Source organism: Sebastes umbrosus, chromosome 13, assembly GCF_015220745.1.
Source record: "Sebastes umbrosus isolate fSebUmb1 chromosome 13, fSebUmb1.pri, whole genome shotgun sequence".
Taxonomy (NCBI): domain Eukaryota; kingdom Metazoa; phylum Chordata; class Actinopteri; order Perciformes; family Sebastidae; genus Sebastes; species Sebastes umbrosus.
In genome coordinates, this window is record NC_051281.1 from 18,751,914 (window position 1) to 18,774,976 (window position 23,063).

A 23,063-nucleotide genomic window follows, 5' to 3' on the forward strand; every position below is an offset into this window, starting at 1 on the left:
GTCATCATAAGACCTCTAGTTGAGTTTTTGATTATAGGCCTACTGGTTTAAAGTATAATCATGTGAAATTATAGTCATTCAAATTGGGAATGCAGTTCCAGCAAAGGGTAAACTGCTGCTGCAAGTAACTCATTCAGTTCACCAGTTTGAAAAGTGAATACAAGCAAAGAAAACTGTTCACAAAATAATTGATAAGGATGCAACAAAGAAAGAGAACTGAGGAGCAGCTAAACTTCCAACAGCTCAAGAGTATACATCAAGAAGAGCTCAGATTATTTGTGAATGTTTGTAAAGAAGTTTACAGGGGTACTTCAGTCATTTAGTATTGCACTCACAAGAGACAGAGGATTAATAATATATCCTGACGTAGTATCTAGTTGTATCTAGTAGGTCAAACTCCATAACACTGGATGCTAGAGTTTCCATTATGCAACTCAATAGCATCTTCCATTACCCTGCCTGACTCCTACTGTTTCTTTCAAACACCACAACTGCAGGCTTTCTGTTAAAGATATTAAAGGTAGAGTATTTGTCTTTGTAGAGGGTCCCAATTTTGTTTATATTGCACAACCCCGCAAGGACACACATCCACACACTTGGCAGCATGAGGGTTGTGCAATTTACATCCTGCCTTTGGTTTCCAATGTTCTGCTGATTGACAGCTGGTGGCGTTGATGTGCCTGGAAACGCACCAATGCGCCAAATAAGGCATTGAAGAAGAAGACTGCTAGGGTAAACATGAACGTTTACAACGCAGGATTTAAAATGAAGAAAAATTTGGGCTTTGTTTGTTGAAATCAATGATTGTAGTGATCACAGTTAACTCAAAAGAACTTATATTGATAAGAAGTGAAAGTCAATTGGTGGTTCCATTGCAAAATCAGCGTCTACAGCAGCACAGCTACGCCTCCCCCATTTTGGACTGAAGGCCACTGCTGTATTATCAAAGGGTGCCAGTAAAATGTCCTCCTAAAAAGTGCTGTACTAAAGTAAAACAAAATTATTTCTATTCTACGGTCATATATTTAATGTCTCTATCAAAACGGCCTGTTGTTGCCTACTGAAGCTTTAAGTGTTTGTACTAGGAGGTTGATTTACATAAAAAAAAGAATCCCCAAATTTACAGATGTCTCTTTATACATCTATGGCCACGGACTCATTGACGTTTTCAGTCCAAAATGGCAGCAGCGCAATCTAGTGGCGGTTGTCACAAAAAAGCATCAAAGTTTCGTCTCTTTGCCTCTATACTCTTTGGTAACTCTTTCAATGTGCGTATGAACATGTGTGTATTGTATTAAGACAGACTTGAAACAAATCTGAATCTACCCTTTAATAGAGTGTGTAATGAATGTTTTTTGATCACTGTTTGTGTCACATCACTTTTCTATTCACAAGACCTTAAAAATACTTAAAGCTGAACTGCTTATAAATGTTATTTTTAATGTTTAACTTTTAAGTTTTAAGTCCAAATACACAAGACTCACCCAGAGTTACAGGTAAGTATAGAAATCATTTCCTGTTTCACAACACAGGGTATTTTTGTTTCCGTGGGACTGGCCTTGTGGCAGCTGCTATTTCCATCCATCACGGTCCTAACTGGGTCATGAACAGACTACAGTCTGTTCTACTACTTTACCTTAACTGTGGCTGCATATTTGTTCAGTCGATCCTGAATGCTGTGTGTGTACTATTCTGGCACTGTTCAACTAACCAACATTGTGTGCATGTGTACAATCTGTAAATATAGAATTACTTGAGGCATCCGTAATGTTTATTTAACTTTAATTACAATGAAGACAAAAGTAAACAAGCTGAACACTGCTGCTACCAACAAAAGAGATGCAAAACACGCAAAACACCAAGAATTTGACATCAGTATGAGAACAACCACTTCAACTACTACTAGTAACTAACAGCATAATAAAGACAGTATTAAAATATTAAAGAAAGAAATGTTCAACAGAAACAGTAGCTGAAACGATAAAAAAAAAACAGACGGAGTGATTTAATGCTTTAGGATAAAAAAAAATAAGCTGCCTTTCTGAAAGAAAAAACCTTTGAAATGCAAACTGTCTAACTGGGCCACATTTCTTTAAGTACACACACATATTGGATATGATTTATTATAAAGTAAAAACGGTATGATATAGGGACTACGTTTTAATGCGACACTGAAAGAGTGCTCCACTGATTTAGTCTTACACTCCCATAACTGACTCACAATCAAGGATCAGACGAAATCTGAGATATCGCCTTTTTATTCCATACATTATTAATAATCAAAACCTGGTGCCTACGTTACCCACAATGCAACTTAACTAGCGACAGTTCAATTGGAGCTTTGAGTGTGTTATACTAGCAGCGGCCAATATAGACTCACGCAGAGATGAGGGGCTCACTTCTTTCCAACTCAACCCCCAGATTTTTTTTTTTTTTTTTCCATTTTCAAACTTCAAGTTTTCCGACCCAACTGACACCAACTCAAGTGACATCACTTTAGGCAATTTATCAGATTTCACTCAGCGCTCTCAGGAGCCACACAAAGCTTTATACAACTTTTTCCACATTTATGCAGTAGTACACCACAACATTTGCAAACATGTAAACATTATTTTATTGACAAAGTTGAACCCAATGAAATGTTTTTTTATGCGCATTTAGTTGCTCATTATGTACCTTCATATAAAGGATTCCTTATAGTTTCAATTCTTTGACATGTCTTCAGATGTATTTTTTACATTTTTTTTGTACTATAGAAAGCGTTATGATTTACTTTTAGTAATGAAATGTGCTATATAAATAAACTGGCTTTGCCTTGCTTTGATTAGGTGAAAAGCAGCCAGCTGTTTACCTAACTGTTGCACACACAAATTTACAATGTCAGTAGAAATAAGCACACATTGCATTTTGGGGTTTATTCATCGAAATACACATCTTATATACTAATATGGACAAGATGGAAAATTGGCTATGTGATGCCACTTAATGTGTGGTATGGTAGTTGTGTGTGTGTGTGTGTGTGTAAAAGTGAGAGAGTAAAGGCGTGTGAAAGACAGAGGGGGGATAAGGCACATTTGATTTATCGTTTTGTCCCCGCAAAGCTTTCTCATCTTGACCTTTCACTTCATCTCTATTTGTGAAGTGATTAAAGGGTTTTACACAAGTAGCACATACGGTACGACAGTTTGGTGAGTTTTATTAGGGGAATTGGGGAAAAGGATATTAAAATATATCTGTATATTGGCAAGAATCTAGCGATACGATACATATGATGATACGGGGTTACGATTCAATATATTGTCATATAATGCGATACTGTAAGTAAGACAATATATTTCGATTTTTTAATCTAATTTTAGTAAAACTGTCATAGTATAAAGAACACACTACCATATGCATCAAATCTGAGTAAAAAAAGTTAACTTTTTTATGCAATCAGAACAGGAAGGGATCTGCATTTGCATTTATGTCAGTCTCTGTAACATCCAGCATCATAGCACTACTTTTAGCGGGCACATACACCGAGAGGACACATCTCTTTGCAAGTGGAATAAGTATTGACTGAGTTAATGTTTGTATGTTAACTATTAAATCAAAATTGATCAAAATTGAGAATCAATACAGTATCACAAAACACAATATTGTTGTTATTCCAGTTTTTCGATATTTTCTTACACCCCTAGTAACAAGTGAAATAGAGGAGTGATGCGGTTCTGATGTGACTCCTGAGAGAGCGAGGTTAGTGTGTTGCTTTGAGGCGGTTGTTTACCGTCTTGCCATGTTGTCATTGATTAAAGGGGACCTTTATGCTTTTTCCCTTTCCTTTAGTGTGTATATTTTTTTGTGTACATGTAAAAGGTCTGCAAGGTCCACACCAAAGGGAGTTACTGTTCCTGAACTGCCTGAAACAGCTTGCTTGAAGTCCTGGCTTTTATTCCGTAACGTGGTGATGTCACCAAGTCACATAGTTGTGAGATGTGTGAAATGTCTCGACAGCCATTAGATAGATTGCAATAACATTTGGTACCGGCATTCAAGGTCCCCAGAGGATGTATCCTTCTAATTTTAGTCGTCCCCCTTAACATTTCCTCTAGTGCTATTAGCAGGGTGAGATTTTTGGTTCAGAGTGAATTAGATTGATTGAAAACGTAATAACTTGTTCAGCCTAAGTAACCTCTAATTTTTAGCCATGCTAGCACCATGGCTTTAAGGATTTCAATGTCAGCCAGTCGAACATTTTATACTTTGTGTTTAATGGTAATTATCAAATATTAGCATGTTAACCAGCTAAAGTAAGATGGTGAATATGGCAAACATTACGTCCTAAACAACAGCATATTAACACTGTGATTGTGATCACGTTAGCATACTGACATTAGTACATTAATTACATGCACACAGAGCTGCTAGCATGGCTGTAGACTCTTAGCTAAATTGCTTAGCTCTAACACACACACAGGTTTTGCAGTACTGAGTTACCCGGATGTTTGTTTCTTCCTCAGATCAGTTAGCAAAGTTGTTGACATACAGAAACAAGAGAGTAACAGGAAGTGTGCAGTGCATTTTGGAGATAGCGATGCAGCGCAACTTTTTCCCTTTTATAGGAGTAATGTTTTTCTGCAGCGTTTGTAACGTGGAACTTCATTTTGACCTTCACTGAACATCTGATATAATAATAATAATAATAAAACACGTCATAAAATCCTTATTTGCTGACTCTCAGTTCAGTCTGTCCTGGTGTGTTTACCCATAACTCAAAATACAGCAGGTGACAGGAGGTAAAACTGATGATGGAAAGATAAAAGCCTGCTAGGCTGACTAAAGCAAAGTACCACGTGTGGTAAGTGATTACGGACATACTGTACACTGCTCTAAAAGGAATTTCAAAATAGGCCATACTATATATGTCTTAGTAGATATAGTACTTGAAGAATATTCCAACTAATACTTTTTTGGTGTGTTTAATGTAATTTTAACTTCAGAGCATCGTGCACATTGACATCGCTGGTAAGTAGCTTGCTGGAATAAATAATGGTAGTGATATAAGTCTTATAATAATAAGAAAGATGTGTCAGACATATCAGCAGGTAAAGACTGATTTTAAACGCTGTAGCGAGAATATTTACAGTATACTGTGACACAATAAATATCATCAAAGTCCAGTGCGTTGAAGTGGACAAGTATAACTGCAGCATTATATAAATATGTATGTTATGCCGTTCAGGAAATAATTAATGAGAAAATATAATGGAAAACTGAGAAAATGGAATGACACTTTAGAAATATAGACTAAAATCTGAAAATATGGAAAGAAACATAATATGGAAACATGAAATTAGACGGACACCATATTCGTAAATCGTTAAGCATGTGGTGGATCATTTCTATACTTTTCATCCAGGTTTCTATTTCACCGAATTAATTTAATAATAGGGAGAATCAGAATTAACTAATTTACAGACTATTCATGAAACAGATAAACAACAGTTGACATACAAAGACAACACACCTGCACAAAGATAAAGTGTGTGTTGTTTGTCCGTTCATTATAGATTTAGATATACAGTTTTATTCTATGGTGGCCCAGAGAGTTGAATGCACTGCAAACAACTCTTAAGATGAGATACTCACCACAAATGATGCAGAAGTAAAACATAATTTAAGACAATTTTAAAAAATCCCCAATTTAGAAGCACCGCAATTAAAGAAAACACAAGCAAACACTTGTTGCATACTTCTTAATTTGCCTGCGTTTTGTCTATTTGCACGTGTTCCCTTTAGTTGCAGTGTGTTGAGCCTCTGCCACCACAATGTTCTCAGGTATTCAATCCATATTCTCAGGTTTTCTATTTAGGTTTCTCATGAATCATTTCTTGGCCAGTAACCTAGTTGCTTGTGTGCATGCAAACACGCTTCATAATCCTCTGCTGTTATCAGCAGTTAATGCTGTTGGTGGAAACACATGGACAGAACTGAAGTATTTTGTCAGTTAGAGCTGTTAATGATAAAGCCGACACAACCGGGTTAATGCCACATCCTAGATAACACTGAAAAGTCTGTTTATCGAACTTCCCTTTCCAGCACAAAGATAACTGATTCTTCGGTTTGTGCTTAACGCTACATGAAGTTTGCAATCTTCATTCCCCGATTGGTTGACTCTGTTGTATAGCATTTGATAGTATTACTGGTAATTCTAGTCGCAGCAGACACTATCCTATAGAGCTGCATTCTGTTCACTAACCAGCTGCGTCAGGATTGACACACGTTAGTAGTGATGACTGTAAACCAGCTGCAGTCAAATGTCTTCCAGTTTGTTGCTTCCATGCATATCAAAGAGGTTCCTAAGGCAAACAATTAAAAACATTTGATTAAAATCAAGCATTTAAGACGTTTATGAACGACACTTAACTAAAAAAAACCCAGCTCTAATAACTTGTTGTTGTTGTACTTCATATTAAGTTAACCCATTTGTGCCCAAAGACTATATTTAGTATGATCAGTAAAAATGCCACAATTTGTTCCGATTGGTCAAAAGTCTTTTGGTATGGACATGGAAAGTATCTAACAGTACAACTTTGAAAATTGCATGAAAGTCACATTTTTATTAAATGGACTGTAGGTAAGTTTTTTACACATATAAACATTTTTCATTGTTTTTATTGCCAATGTGTGAACAGGTTGTAACCTAACCTAAAAAATGACACCTTCCACGACTTTCTGGGTTTCCTCTATCAGCCTGTAGACTGCTTTAGTTTGAAGAATGCGGGCCGTTTTTTTCCCGGGAAATCCAACGGATGTGACGTCATGCACGCTCGCGAGTGCCTTCAGTGTGCAACCATAGCTATCGTTCGGTTAGAAATGGAGTCCGTTAACGCCAATAAACGACCAACCCCCACCACAACTCAGACTCCAACACAAACTCCATGGAAGCAAAAAAAAAACTTATATCTCGTGAAGCCCGTCTTGGAAAACAGGAATGTGACGGACGTCGGGGAAAAACAAGGATCAACATCGACCGGGCCTTCGATTCCTGGAGGGAACTTCGTTTGATTTTGGGTATAACGGACCCCGAGCTCGCAAAATTCCTATTGGACAGGTAAGCTAACATTACTTCAAAGCATGCGAAATATATAATGATATTATGGTTTTAACTGGTTAATGTTGCTAACATTAATCAACATGATGCCTGTCAATCACGTTCAGTCGTGTGGTGTGTGTCGCCTCACTGTTTTGACCGATGCTCGCTCACGTCTATAGCGTGAGCACGAGCAACAGGACGCTGACTGTGGTTTACTTTACAGCCACAGGCCTCACTGTTAACAAGCAATTTCTGATTCTTACATATAGCCCCTTTAATAGGCAAAGTAAGGATTTTGAAAAATTAGGAAAAACTCTAACATTGTGTTTATTAAATGTGCATATGTGTTCATACCTTTGATATTCAACTTGTTATGAGTTCATATATTCCAAATACTTGATTGTGCTCCTTGTAGTTTACAGACATTTTCTTAACATACTATATCTAGTATTTGGGCACATGGGACTACCGTTTTTTCCTAAAATATAATGGAGTCTATTGCATAAACAGTAGTCCCATGTGCCCAAAGACTAGATATAGTATGATAAGAAAAACTCACTTTTCAGCCAAACGGTTTAGAAAAAGTACTTTTTGAGGCACACAGATTTAACTTTGAGGGTAACTAAAAAGAGCCAGCATGCACTCTAACAAATTAAATGTTATGCATTTCCTCTACCTCTGCATGTCGTTCCTATAGGTCTTCTCCTACTCCTCGAGCGTCTACAGGTGGGCCGTACCTTTCTCCACGTCGGTCGTTTATCCTGGATAATGAACCACCAATTAACGAATAACAAAAGATTTCCATAGTATAAACAGTATATGTTCATATACTTAGCAGTAGTACTGTATATTATACTTAAGTGTGTGTAGTACTACTGTACTCTTTACCATGGAAATATCCCTGGTTTATAAAAGTAGAACACTGCAGCGACGACAAAGGCAATCATCAGGAGAAGCAAAATACTAAATAAGGTCCAACAAACACTGCAGGCTCCTGTAGGAAGACAGGACACAAGAAAGAAGAATACAGTTACAGGAAATACTGATATACACTGCCAGTTTATCATCTCGCTAAATTTAATCCCACCTTCAAGTTTATTTTATTCAGTTTTTGACTGAGTGGTGTCTCAGTTCCTCTGGAGACACCACAGGAGCTCTGGGTGAAAACTGGATAAGAAAAAAACTGTTTCTGTGTGTTTCTGAATGCTTTAATGAGCAAAGCAACAGTTTGTCTGGCTCTGTGACCGGTGATTTACTTTTTGATAGCGGAGACAGACTCCAGCATGCACAGTACCAGGGCCCTGATAGCTCATCTAAATGGAATGCAGTCAGTTTAAACATTATCATTCAACACCTGTGCAGCTGAGCTTTTCCTGCTACGACAAGGCAAAATGTCTGCTGTGAAAAGAATCTCTCAACATCATAGCAGGTTCCCTGTGTTTGTGCTTTCTTTCTTAAAGGAGCTCTATATGGAATTCAGAGCTCTTCTATTGCTTCCACACGGCTCTCAACATGGCGACAGCTGAGCCGGCGGCTCGCAGTTAACTACGCTAACAGGGCATACAACGACAATTATACTCCACTATATCTTTACATAACAATTAGTTGTATGCTGCTGTATCAAAGCAGCAGTGGGTAGAAATGGAGCAAATATGATTAAAAAAAGTTATTTTTATATAACGGTCACTATATCCTGACAGTAGTGCATAAGACAGATAATCTGAAAAAAAATCATGTCTCTGTGTCCTCTGGTGCTCCTAATGGCATCTGCAAGATTTCACAGACCGGAGGAAAACAACCAATCAGAGCCGAGCTAGAGCCTGCCGTCTCTGAGCAGCTGTCAATCACTCGCAAACTCCGATCAAACGGTCAAACTAGGCAGCGCTGATCGAATATTAATCCATATTCTGTTACTGTAATGCCTATTTCTCTCTGTTTTCAGGCTTTAGAAAATCTATCCCGTGACGGGAGACTTTGGCAAATCACAGGTCATTTCAGAGAGAGAGCGTTCCTATTGGCTGTGCTCGGGCTGGTGGGCGGTGCTTAGTATTTGGCTACCGAGTCACAAACATTCTCATTTTACAGCTAAACAGTACACTACAAGATGTTTCTGAAAACATTTGAGGAGAGATAGGCATTACAGTAACAGAATATTGATTCATATTTGATCTGTGCTGTCTAGTTTGACCGTTTGATCAGAGTTCACGAGTGATTGACAGCTGCTCATAAGACGGCAAGACTCCAGCTTGGCTCTGATTGGTTGTTTTCTTCCAGTCTGTGAAATCTTGCAGATGCCATTAGGCACAGAGGCACATGATTTTTTTCAGATTCCCTGTCTCATGCACTACTGTCAGGATATAGTGACCGTTTTATAAAAATAACGTTTTTAAATCAAATTTGCTCCATTTCTACCCACTGACAAAAAAATGACAACAGTATCTAACAACATCCACAACAGACTCAAATAGAAAAACACCGAACAGGAACAAATGCTAAAAAAACGCATTTGACAAAACCCCACAGCCAAATAAAACCTGACCTCACCTGGAGCATTGTGCACATAGATGGAACTGCGTTGTTTTCCATATATGTTAGATGCTTCACACTGGTAGAGACCATTCAGGTCAGAGGTCATGCTCACAAACTGTAGCGTTGCACCCTCTGCGCTGACACCAAGCTTAGGCAACGACTGGCCGTCTCTGAAACAGACAAACAAGGCTCAGTTAAATAAAGACTTAAAACCATAGGTCAGAAAAATGTTGAGTTACGCCAAAAGTTGAATGAATTTCAATTATTAGTTCTTAATTTGTTCTCTTGAAGGGTACGTTTGTTGCTGTTCTGTCTCAGACCTTGTTGTGTTGGTTCCCTTCTGCCTACCAGCACCTCTAAAGCTTCATCGGCAGATGGAGTTACAATAGGCCAATGCCTAACCTTAACCCTCTCGAGAGAGTTTTGAAACTTGTGGGTTACCTTTTAGACGTGATCAGAATAAAACTTCTACTTTGCTGACACAAGAATCCTGTAATAATTCCACAATCTTCCCCCGCACCAGAGCTCTTTTTACCAGGACATGATGTTCAGCTTCATTTCAGGTACTTGTACTTTACTTGAGCATTTACATTTTATGCTACTTTACACTTATACTTCAAAAAAAGTCAGCAGTATTTTTTACTCCACTATATTTATTTGACAGTTGGAGGTTAATTTACAAATTAAGATTTTACATAAAATACAGAAAGTATTAAAAAATATTTAGCTTTTTTATTGAACTGATAAAATGCTAATTACATATTGATGCATCAGAGATAATAACTTAATAAAATGTAGGACTTTTATTTGTAAGCATTTAAACATTGTGGTATTGATTATTTTACTTCAGTAAAAGATCAGAATGCACTGGCTGTCAATAGGTATATTAGTCTGATCTGTTTTAATTGGTCTTATCTGATTTTTTAAAAATCATATAGTTTAAATATGTCCTAACTTTCATTTTGAAATACACAAATGTTATGAAAATCACTCTAAAAAAGAAGTAATTATGCAAAATCTCCAGATAATGATCTTCAACGATACTGATCTGAGTGGCCATTCCTCTTACAACTCTAATGCAGCCGCATTGGCCAAATGACTCTTTTCTTGCAGCTACTGGACCATTGATCTGCCTTGGTTTCTCAGGGGATGACCACTGGGAGAGGCAGGAATTATTCATTATTATTATTAGTTCAGTGTGTCTATTCATGTGTAGTCTTTAGTCTTCGCTCTGCTGTTTAGCTATATTTTTAGATACAAACAAGTGTGTATAAAATAAATTGAAACAGAAAGCTTACAGGCTTCTCAGACGTGTCTAAATGTTCAAATATAGAAAGAGGGTTGCAGTTTGTGCTTCCTGTTTTTGGTATGTACACAGTTAACAATATCCCCACTGTAAGTCAATAATAGCTCATAAAAAGGCAGGGCTAATGACTTTTATTGGTAGAACATATGGTGCCTGTCTGACTGGACTGTGAGCTTCCCTTTTTTTAACCAGTTATTACCTCCGCCAAGGCCGAAGGCCTAGGAAGGGGGTGGCGATCCGGATCATGATCCGGATTCAGGAATTTTTTTAAGGATTCCGATCAGCATGAGCATTACAACCACAGGGTATAACTCATGCACAGTTTAACTGATGACGCCTTGATGCGGCGTGATCCCGCCTTCTTTCTTCTGCGAGCAGAGAGATACATGTGTGGATGTGTGTGCGGGAACTGCTGGCCGTCCGCGGTGAAAAAGAAAAAAGCGGTAGATGACAGGATGAGAGACAACGTAGTGTAACGTTATACTGACATAACAAGGCTGCTGAATGAGAGAGGCATCCGCCGATACGTTACACAGAAACACACCGTGTTAATAATAAGCCGACCACCTCACAGTACTGCAAGCTGTGAGCTGTGATCTGTTTTTAAATTCAGAAACCTGGAGGGAGGTCATTCTAGTGTAATTATTAATAATTATTCTGGATAAGGTCTGTGCTGAAAAGCAGCAAACTGAAATCTTAAATTTAAAGAAATTACATTTTAAGTAAGTGTGTTTTCTCTAGTTCTCTGTGATAGTCTTTGTGTCAATAAATGTGAATATATCATATATTCTCAAATATGGCCATGTGTTTTACAGTTGTGTTTTGTTTGGTGATTTCAGCGATGATTTGATGATTTGATGATTTGATTGATTTGACTGATTTACAAAAACAAGTTGTAAATGTTGATACGGACGTTCGTTCAAGTTGTGTTCCAATCACACAGATTTTCTGCGAACACCTGCAAGGTCCTCTTCACGGAGTCCGCCATGTTTCTTCAGTAGCCCAGAACGGACAAACCAAACCCAGTTAACTTTTCCTGCTTGGGCCGGAATCAATAATGTTACTCGCTGCTGTCGCTCTCTCTCTCTTGATTCACCACTCACTTCCCACGTACCCACACGAACTCTATGCACTGGTTCTGCTCCAAATGACCTTCGCTACTCTTACAACAACTGACTCCAGAGAAGGCCATTCGCGTTTTTGCGTTGGCCACCGTAGCTCTCCTACACGCTTGGCACACGGGAGAAGTTGTAATCTGTAACCTCACCACTAGATACCGCCATATCCCACACACTGCATCTTTAAATAAATATTGTGGTCTGAAGTTAACTTTTAAAATTCACTTTCAATGCCATTATAACTGTTCTGTTGTGTTATACATCTCTAGAATTTCACAGAATTAATGAGCCAAAATTACAAAAGCTTTTCATCAGAGTAACATCGGAGCACTTACAAATGGTGGTTCATTGCAACTGCACCTATAATCCAAAATGTAATTTGAGAACACACATTTCAAATTCATTTGTCTAATAGAACCACTCTTTCACCGTTGTACAAAAGAGAAATATTGTTTGTTTAAGAATGTTTCCATTGAAACCGGTTTATTCAAACTACTTTACCTGCTCCAGTTGATATTTGCTTTTGGGTTGGCCTCCGTCACACATTCAAATGAGAGTTCGGATCTTTTAATGATGTTCACTTCAACGGGTGGGACTGCAAGAAACAGGGAGAGAGAATGAGCGGTGTTATTTCTGTAACTGAGAAAATACTAATAACAGTATATCAGAATAATATTTAAGACCCATGTTTGGATCCCATCTGTACCGATACAGACTTTTTATTACTTTTGGATTAGAGAGCTTGAAAAAAGGTATTTTTTGTTACTTGCGATCTTGTTAAATAACAATAAACTCACCAAGGGGTAGCATGAAGTACATGCACATGCACACAGACACGTCGGAGTGGCCTTCATGTACCATTTCTGTCTCCGCTATTCATATCTACTTTAATTACTAGAATTACAGGACAGAGTGGTACCATAGAAATGTAATATAAAGCTTCCATACTTTTTTCATTAGGCCAACAAAAAGAAATTATACCTCCAAAAGTAGGCTATATACAAGAGAAAACAATGCACATTCAAAAATACAGTTACAGTTTTGTAGCAACAAAGCCACTGATGTATAAAGACTGGATACACCGTTGGAGGCGGGCGCACGGTCATTCTCAATGCTCAGTGGCGCATGAAGCCAAAATGGCTTGACTGCTGAGTGATAAATTACCCGGATCATCCGGATCTTCCGCATCCATTGGGCAGTCCAGCCTCAGACTAGGGCTCAAACACATAAACAGAGGAAGAGAAATAACTCTGGATTCTGCTATTGTACATTTTACAACTTTTCGGACCTAATGATTTAAATAAGGGCTATTCAATTGTTCATATTGGGAAGTTGATTTACCTCAAAAAAAATGATCCGCTGATTTATGGACGTTTCTTTCCCAATGTAAGTCTATAGGAAAAAGTTTTTTGCACCCAATGGCATCACATCACAGACACGGAAGTTGTAGAACTGCCATTTGGCCACTACGAACATTTTCTTCAAAGCCCGGCCCTCTTCCTGTGGACTTGAACAAAGCTGAAATAAACAAGCCTGAGGACCCGCCTCAGATTTCAAGGGTTTCCCGTGTGACCCCCAGGCCAACCCCCTGAAACTCACTGGTTTCTTAAAGCTGCAGTAGGCAGTATGTTTTTGGCATCATTGGGCAAAAATTCCATAATAACCTTTCAGTATATTGTAATTCAAGTGTTCTGAGAGATAACTAGACTTCTGCTCCTCCTCATGGCTCTGTTTTCAGGCTTTAAAAAAATCTAGCTGTGACGGAAGACTTTGACCAATCACAGGTCATTTCAGAGAGAGAGAGCGTTCCTATTGGCTGTGTTCCTTCAAGAGATTTCAACATGGTTGCTGCCTCGCAAACTTTCTCATTTTACAGCTAAACCTTGCACTACAAGATGATTCTGAAAACATTTGAGGCGAGAAATAGGCATTAACGTAACATAATATTGATTCATATTTGATCAGCGCTGCCTAGTTTGACCGTTTGGTAGGAGTTTGCGAGTGATTGACAGCCGGCTCTCATAAAAGGCAGATGGACGGCAGACCTCAGATCAGCTCTGACTGCTTGTTTTCCTCTGGTCTGTGAAATCCTGCAGATGCCGTTACGAGCACCGGAGGACACAGAGGCAAAAGATTTTTTACAGGTTACCTGTTTCATGTAATACTGTCAAGATATAGACAGTTTCATAAAAATAATATTTTTTTAATCATATTCGCTCCAATCTCACCTACTTCGGCTTTAACTGCTGCTACAGGAATGACAAATCTGTCGGTTTGTGACTAAACATTATAGTGAAAGAGTAAATCAAGGTCAAGGTCATACATCACAGCTGCTTCAACAGCTGACAATAGAAAGCTGAAACTGTATCCAGGATTCTGCAGACAGCGTTGTCTCTAGCTCGGCTTTATGACATGGAAATGTTGGGCGAAACAACTGAGGAGTGTTTTGTTTGTATTGAGAGCTGGAGGGAAATTCCATCAGCAACAAGAGAAGCTACTGTGTATCACCTGATAACTAAGGCTCCATCTGTGCTAAACAAGACAGCTGCTTTCTTCAGCTGCAAAACTGTTGTTTCTTCCTACTTAGGCTGTGTGGGCATATTTGTTGTGTTACTGGCATTGAGCGGTCATCTCGGTTACTGCGTTGTTTACGTTTTCTTTTTTCTGCTTTGGCAACCAAATTACACCGAGTAGTTTTTGAAAAACATGTTATTCTTTTTTTTTGTATTTATCCTTGTTGTGTAACCGGGTTTCTTAATTTTCTTAATTATTGTATTATTTTTTCCTCATGTAACAAAATAATCTAAACTCAAAGGTTCACTTATTAGTTTTCAGAGCAAAGTGTGACACCTTGAAATAAAATATCCTTGAATTATTACAACTAGTGCAGTGCCAATTTGTGGCGTGGCCACTCGGGAACGTGTGCCTGTTCGGAGTGGGCTGAATACTTGGCCCCAAGGAAGTGCTGAAATCCCTCATTGTTCGCTGACTCCAGGGAAGTGACGAAGAGTTCGGTTGTAACACTAGTATATCCAACTTCCAGCAGCAAAAGTGAATTACGGTCTGCCCACTGTGGACGACCTGCTCAATTCAGTCTGCAGAGCCGTGAAGCCCCGTTTCTGCTGCTGAACTTTTTACTTCCACTGAACTGTTCTCGAAGATGAACTTCCATGCTTCAATTCTTGCTATTATCGTAAGGCGTTTTCCCACTTGGGTGGATGACAGAGGAATTTCATGGTTGTGTTTGTCAAAAGAATCTGGCTGTGGGACAGAAGAAAATGATGCAACTCCATTCAGTGGTTTGGGGTTTACCTCCAGTTAGCTCTGTTATGTACAGTTCCTTGCAGCCTGGACCACGTGGGAAATCTAACCGCTCAAAAAACTGCAGCTGATTAAATTGATAGTTGAACACATTATCAGCCATTATACAGTACTAGGGCGGTGCTGGTTCGGAGCGCCTGCCTGTCTGGAACGGGGAGATAGCTTGACTCAGTGTTTTAGTTCCGGTGCTTTGCATGGAGCTGACATCTCTGAAGCTCTGTACCCCGCTGTTACCTGGCAAAGGTGGTGGTATCGGTGACACGGAGGTCCGTGTGCACCGCCGGTACAGTAACCTTAAATTTTGATGTTAATAAAATGTACCCGAATTCACGAATATGTAGGATATTACTACTGACATTCATGTAATATTACGTCACAATGTTTGCTGTATTAGCCATGTGTTTACTCCGTTGCATATAGAGCGGGGGAAGTGAGATCCGATCACAAGTGGTCACTTTTGACACATGTAGAGACACGTTCTAATGCCAGGTGTGAATAAGCGTACTTGTGATCGAATTACCCAAGAACAGGGCCAAAGAGCCGCGGCAGTCTGCAGAGTCCTGAAGCCCCGTTTCTGCAGAGAGCGCTGTTCGCTTGTTTATTCAAAGTTTGTTAATATTGACAGGTCGCATGTCCCAATTGCACCAACTTCCACACTGCACGTACTTTGGTCCCCAGCAATACACCCGCCATGTGCGAAGTAGATCGGATGAGCGGATCTCGATATATGCTTAAGACATATGGAAAGACAGACAGAGATTCTTCGCTTTATAGTTACAGTAGGTTAGATAGTTAGAGGTTTCATTTAGGCATTCCATTATAAAAATACTCTCTGGCAGAACTGATAACTACAATGCCTAATAGGAAGCTTTTCAAATGAGAAGTGATATGCCACACTTTTCTTTCACTTTTCACAGATGTGTTATAGATAGCAAGCAGCTGTGCAAGCATGAATGCATATTATGAAACTGATCCACATCCAAGACTCTGTGAAAAACCTGCAGTAATCAGTTTTTCTGGTTTGAGGCTGGAGAAACCCATCTGAACTCAAGGACCTTAACTTTGCTCCAGATGCTAGCAAAAATACCAAACCCCTGTGGAATGTCTGCTACTGTATGGCTCTGCGAAATTAGCAGTGTTGTTGCAGTAGCAGCTCTCAAGCTGCCAGTAAGTGGCCGAGCAAAATGCGTTCTCATGTTAAAGAGAACTAGCTAGCTTCTAATACTCAATAACATGAGAAAGCATTTTGCTCGGTCACTTCCTGGCATCACCATGCCCTTTATCTTTATTCTAGTTGTTGTCCTAATCTTTGTCCTGACCCTTGTCTTTCTTGTCTTGTTTAGAAACACAAAGCAACAGTATTGTGTCACAAAACCACGAGACAAGGGAAGAGGTTATGATAGCAGGGATGTCACAAGGCAATCTGCAACTTCTGTACAGCTGTTAAGAAGCCTTAAGAGTACACAACAAAAGAAACAAATGTGTTGTACAAACAAGCATTATTTTAACAGACAGAAAGCGCTCTACTTCTGTAAACTAGTGCCTTTTATTTTATGCTTTTACTGCTTTTATTTATTTGTTTTATTTTATTCTAACTACACCGAGAGAGAAGCCTTGTGAAATTTAATTGTACCTGAGTATAGCGACAACAAAGATCATTCTACTCTATTCTTATTATTGAAGTATTAGTGAATGAGTCTCCCTGAGTCTCCTGTTAGCCTTGTTTAGGGATGCACCGATACCGATACCGATACCAATACCGATACCGATGCCGATACAGGGCCGATACTGACTCAAATAGCTGGATCGGGTATTAGTGACAATGGGGCCGATTTATTCACTTCAATTCTGTTTATATACTATATATATTATAAACTGGAATTTTAATTCCTGTTTAAGTTTTGATCAACTTGTTGCTGCATTAAAAAGGTTTACGCTTGAATTGTAATTCCTGTTAATTTTGAAGATTTTTTGAGGAGTTTGAAGAGTTTGGTAATGGAAGGACTTAACACTGCAATGCAAAATAAAGCACAAGACAGTGGTAGTTTTGCATTTAGGAAACAACTACGACATGTACTTGGGCTTGATTACATTGTTTTCTATTGGAGCGTCCTAAATGGCCGTGAGCAACACGGCGCTGCACAGCGCGGCGCAACGTTATTTGAACTTCTGTCAGACACACTGTTCCTATTTTTTCCTTTCACTCCCATTGAGAGCGCCACAACATGAACGGCTGATTAGTTTAGATAAAATGAGCCGAGAAAACCGGGTCAGTTGTCCTGGATGTAAATGAAGATATTAACCTGATTACTGACACTTTTAGCACACGCATTGATGCTCACAGTTATATGCTTAGTGTTCATTAGTGAAACTTTATTACGAGCTGTCAAAAAATATAACAGCAACCTCACTAATGGTTAAAATAAAACACGAACACACAGCGCAAAGAGACAACTATGGAAACTTTGGGAAATATGAGCCCTCACTACAATATTTCAGTAAGAAGCCTCTTTTTGATCCGCTCCGTTTGCGTGTTGTAGTTTTTTTTTAATTTATTTTTTAAAGGTCTCATATTATGCTCATTTCCAGGGTCATAAATGTATTTTAATGTTGCACTAGAACATTTTCACATGCTGCAATGTTCAAAAAACCCTTTATTCTTCTCATACTGCAGCCTGAGTTTGCCTGCCTCAGAGCCTAAAACAGCCTCTGTCTGAAAACCCCTGATTCACAGCCTGTCTCCTCCCACTCTGCTCTGATTGGTCAGCGTTTTCTGTCAATCAAACGTCCTCAACAACACAGCGCTCACAGTCTGAGTGCAGGGAGAGAGAAGCAGAAGAGTAAAATAAACTACTTTAAAGTTTATAAACCAGAAACTTCACCCAGCGCACATTACCGGAGGAATCTGATCAGAAATCGGCAACAAATGATGAACATCTGCAGTCCAGATTCCAGGTTTTCCTGATGGTTTTACTCAGGTAAATAATGCTATTTATATCTCTGTTAGTTAGCTCAGTGTTTACCTCATGCATCAACTCTGTAAACCGTAAACACACACTCTGTTTTACGTCTGTCTTTACAGGTCCATCTGTGAGAAATGACCGACAGAATCATCCCAGAGGAGAGCAGACAGCTGAGAGCAGACAGCTGAGAGCAGATAGCTGAGAGCAGACAGCTGAGAGCAGATAGCTGAGAGCAGATAGCTGAGAGCAGATAGCTGAGAGCAGATAGCTGAGAGCAGATAGCTGAGAGCAGACAGCTGAGAGCAGATAGCTGAGAGCAGATAGCTGAGAGCAGACAGCTGAGAGCAGATAGCTGAGAGCAGACAATAAGAATATAAATAGAAGATGTGAAACAGTAGTCAGTTCATTATTTCTGGTAAAAGACACCTGATAAATGTATGGAAGATCAGAGTAATGTATTAGTTACTGTAGGAGCTGTCTCTGTGTTACCATGACTACAGACCACCGGAGCTTAGCTTACCGGAGTTTACCAGAGCTGAAAGACTTTCTCCTGTACCATGTCACATAACTAACTAACTAACAGGTGGGATGATTACAAATGCTGTGAATAATTAATATTGTCATCTGTCTACTCAAATAAAGTTTGACTGTGAAACAGAAATGTGTTGTGTTGCTTACAGTCACTACTACCTGTACTCTTCTACATGCATGACATCAAATATGTATAATATATAAATATCACCTGTTTAAACAGTGTAATTACATGAAGCCTTTGTGAAAGAACATGTTATATTTAGATGATGGGAGTACATGAAGCCTGTTCTGTTGGTTCTTGCAGACTAACAGTAGGAGCTACTTTGCTCAAGTTCGGTTGAGGAGGAGAGACAGTGACGCGCTGTGGGGCGGGGTCAGCTACTGAAGGTTCTGCTCTGGTTCGACCAGGAAACCCTTACATGGCTTGCATTTCTCTAATGACGTCAGAAGAGAAGGAAAAAAAGCAAAGTGATTTTCTACACCCATTTCCGGACAAACGGAGCAGGAGAAAAAGAGAGAGGATGGTCTTTTATGACACTATGGTGACCTGTAGACACACTGGGGACAGATATTGATGTTCAAAAGACATGGAAAAGTGCATTTTGCATAATAGGTGACCTTTAAGTTAGCTCAATAGAAAAAAATGAGAGAAAATTGGCCTACAAATCTGGTGCATTAAAGCACAAGAGAGGACCAAGAGAGTAAAAAGCATCCTGTGCTCCTCTTACATCTGACTTCTTCTACCTGTTTAGATTATTTTGTTCAGTATCGTGGAATAAAAAAATTGACTAATGTTATAACGTTATACAGCAGGCTGAGCAGGGACAACAACTGGTGAGAGAAACATCCACATTTAGTCTTTATTAACTGAAATTGTGGTTATGAAGAAATCAGTCAGACTGTTAGATTAATGTGTTGTTTAACTCCCTGTTTACTGTATCTCTGCACCTGTCTGTGTGCACATTTTGACCGTGGCACGAGCAAGGAGGAGTTATCTATAGCCTACAGCACTTCCTTATTTTACCACAAAAACATTTGGGTCGCAGCTGGCTGGAGAAGATTGCTAGATAACAACCTACTTGCCGTTGGCTATATCGTATGTTATTTCCAGTAAATATCACAATATAAAACATATGTTTTCTGTTTAAAAAGTAGGCTACAAACATGGAAGATAACAACTAACCCATCTTTTAAGTGCTTACATCTCCAGTCTGATATGGAGCACACGGCTGATATGTACGTGGTTTGTTTACATGACGTAACAGAAGTGCAGATTTAACGTATTCAGTGTGGACAGAGAGCGTCCGTGCGAGCCTGTGCGCATAAAGTGACAGTATGTATACACCTCTCTGTCAGTGTATTTCTTTCAAGAAACATGATAATGTTAAATATACACTTAATAAAGGCTATATGAGGTGAAAAATAAGTCTAGTTTTCTCTCGGAACACTTGAATCACGATAGATTACCATGGAATTTTTGCCCAATGATACCAAAAACATTCTGCTTACTGAAGCTTTAATGAAATAAATTAAATAACTGAAAATGAACGAGAATGATCAACTACACAAGTAAGTGATGTAGGGAAGTATTTGTATACCCACAGTAGACCTGTATGGTGAAGGGACGTCTTTCTTCTTTCGACATGGCTGCACTGGTGACGACACAATGGACCACATGGTGGTTGATTTCTCTGGTAGGTACTCCAAACAGCGAGCTGACTGTGGTAGTTGTGCCGTTGGCATGCTGGGTGGAGCTGTTAGTTTCTCTCATTTTTCCTGCCAGAGTACCAGTGATCCACTTCACATCTGCACGAGGCTTGGAACCAGCAGCCACGCAGGTAACGAGGGAAACCTCTTCATCACCCAAAGTAGGAAGGTTATCCTTCAGGCTCGTGACTGGCGGCACTAGGAGAGTTACAGCACACAAGAAAAGTCAACATGCAAGCATGAAGATAAAGACAATTCTCTCTCACACACACACACACACTCTCACTCATCTTTAATACAATACATTATACCGAGCAAGTTTAGAAGTACGTCTGTCTGGACATTTCCGCTGGGAAACCGAGTGAAGATGCACTCGTAGGTGCCTTCATCCCTCAGTTTGACATCGGATAACTGTATAGATCCATTGTTGTCACTGAAATTCCCAATGAATTTAAAGCGAGGATCATATCCGTTGACAAATTTCGGCCCAGTTGGTAAGATGGTATAGAAATTGTCAGGGTGAGGTTTCTTCCGCCATGAGATCTGGCTGAGGTCCTCCGTGTCGATAAGTTTGCATGGTAGGATCGCGGTCCCTCCTTGCACCACGGTTGTGTTTCCTCCAATCACCTGGAGACCTGTAAGGTGCAGAAAATCTTATCAGGCAATCAGATCCCAAGTCAGAAGGCAACAAACACAAGTAAAAACACACATTGATGGAAGCATGAGCATCTGACATGCCTTAGCTGGCAGGAACAATCACAATATCTTTTGCTCTCAGTCCACACTTTCTTTTGCTCACTGAAATACAGAGTTTTAAAAAAAACAATCCCCAGAATGAATTCATTTCAAAACGCCGGCTTGGTATTTATGTAGATGTGGAAATTGAGGCTTAACTTGCGAAATGATGATGTTATGGAAGCTTAACCTTAATTAGTTTAGGCATATTCAGACCAAGATAAGTACTGTATGAAAAAGAAAAAAAAGAAGAAAACAGAGGAACAGAAGCTGTTCAAACACTTTATATGACAAGTTAACATGTAGAGTCAGTATTTATATTATATCATTTGTATACTGCTATAGCTTTAAGATGAAATGGGAGAGGTTGAGCTGAGTCTTTGTCTGACCAGGTGTCTTTGTCTGAGCACGTGTCTTTGCCTGAGCACGTGTCTTTGAAGAATATTAAAATAATTTTTTTTTGCTAAACTAAACACTCACCATTACAAACACATCCTTATCTTTACATCTCATGTTGATGTTTCAGTTAGTTTATTTGTTTAATAAATGACTGTTTTTCATTCTGACTGTGTTTGTTGTCACCTGGTTAATTCAGCTGTTGTCAAATAAAAAGGTTACAAGTTCAACCTGTTTCTTTCCTTCTGACACAACTCTGATGTAACACATATTTTTGAACGATTATGAAACTAGTTAAACCTTTCATTTGTTAAGGTCTGCCAAGAAAATATGCCATTATAATGTTGTGAGGAAAATTTGCAAACTAACATTATTTCTGTCTTCATGTCTCTGGTTTGTATTTTACTAGTGTATTGAAATGTCTATTTTTGTTGTATTTGTGTAGCCTACTACCCAGACTCGAGCCTTTCATTAGGATGAAATGGAAGACGTCATTGTAGGAGCACAGAAGAGAGCATTCATTCAGCCCCTTGCCTAAATAACGTGATGTATCCTACCTTCTATAACTGCGCTCAAGAAGATCAACGTCGGAACCAATAAAAGCATCGTGGTGCTCCCATGGGTGCTCTTATAGTACATCCATGGGTCCAAAGTTACACAAGATGTTTCCTCCGTCCGGTCGGTACATCCTTTGCTCCTTGTTTCACTCCTATCAAGCTAGTCTCTACTGTGGAAAACAACAGTCACTCCTGCCCCCACTATCTAGACATTACGGTAACTTCAGAACTTCAAAATAATGATGAACCGCCGTTTCACATGACTTCAATAGGTCAGTCAGTCTGTCATTTTATTTTATTTAACCTTTATTTAACCAGGTAGTACTCATTGAGATTAAGAATCTCTTTTGCAAGAGAGAGACCTGGTCAAGACAGCAGCATTTAAACATACATTATTGTTTGAAGCCAACGTTAAAGTGAAAATATTCAGAAACAGCTCCAGATTGCCTCTGCTTCTAGGTCTTTCATTCATGTTTTAAATTCATCAAAAGTAATCAGATTTCCCATTAACAGTCTGTCATAAATAAATAAACAAAAATAAATGAAACAAAACGAATACATGTGAAATTCTTGATGAAATTAATGATAATTTAGAAAGAAAAACAGTCGCCTCCAAACTGTAGTACAGAGAAAAATGTTATTCCAATTGTGTTCTATCAGCTATCCTTATCAGCTATCATTGTGAAGTGAGATTAGTGTGTGATACTTGACAGTTTCCTTTTATCAATCCAATAAGTTAAATTAGTCAGTAGAAACATGGAGTTTCTGAATCTCAGGTGTCATTTTGAAGTCAGATTAGTCTTGGAAAATGTATTCTTT

The 23,063-nt window shown here is 38.9% G+C and overlaps 1 protein-coding gene across 2 annotated transcripts; it reads right to left on the minus strand.

Annotated features, from left to right (window-relative positions):
• Positions 1 to 3,731: 3,731 nt before the first annotated feature.
• si:ch211-214p13.3 (nectin-3-like protein) lies at positions 3,732 to 22,436 on the minus strand. 2 transcript variants are annotated; one of them, XM_037790180.1, is made up of 8 exons: positions 22,245 to 22,436; positions 20,868 to 21,191; positions 20,452 to 20,754; positions 12,533 to 12,626; positions 9,623 to 9,777; positions 7,967 to 8,072; positions 7,755 to 7,839; positions 3,732 to 6,341 (listed from the first exon to the last, which is right to left on the minus strand). In XM_037790180.1, exons 1-7 carry the CDS (start codon positions 22,324 to 22,326, stop codon positions 7,770 to 7,772), a joined length of 1,134 nt encoding a protein of 377 aa, XP_037646108.1. In that variant the 5' UTR covers positions 22,327 to 22,436; the 3' UTR covers positions 3,732 to 6,341; positions 7,755 to 7,769. The 2 variants fall into 2 exon arrangements, 1 of the variants encoding a protein (XP_037646108.1); XR_005209621.1 differs by lacking the exon at positions 3,732 to 6,341 and having other exon boundaries at positions 9,613 to 9,777.
• Between the last annotated feature and the right edge of the window lie 627 nt (positions 22,437 to 23,063).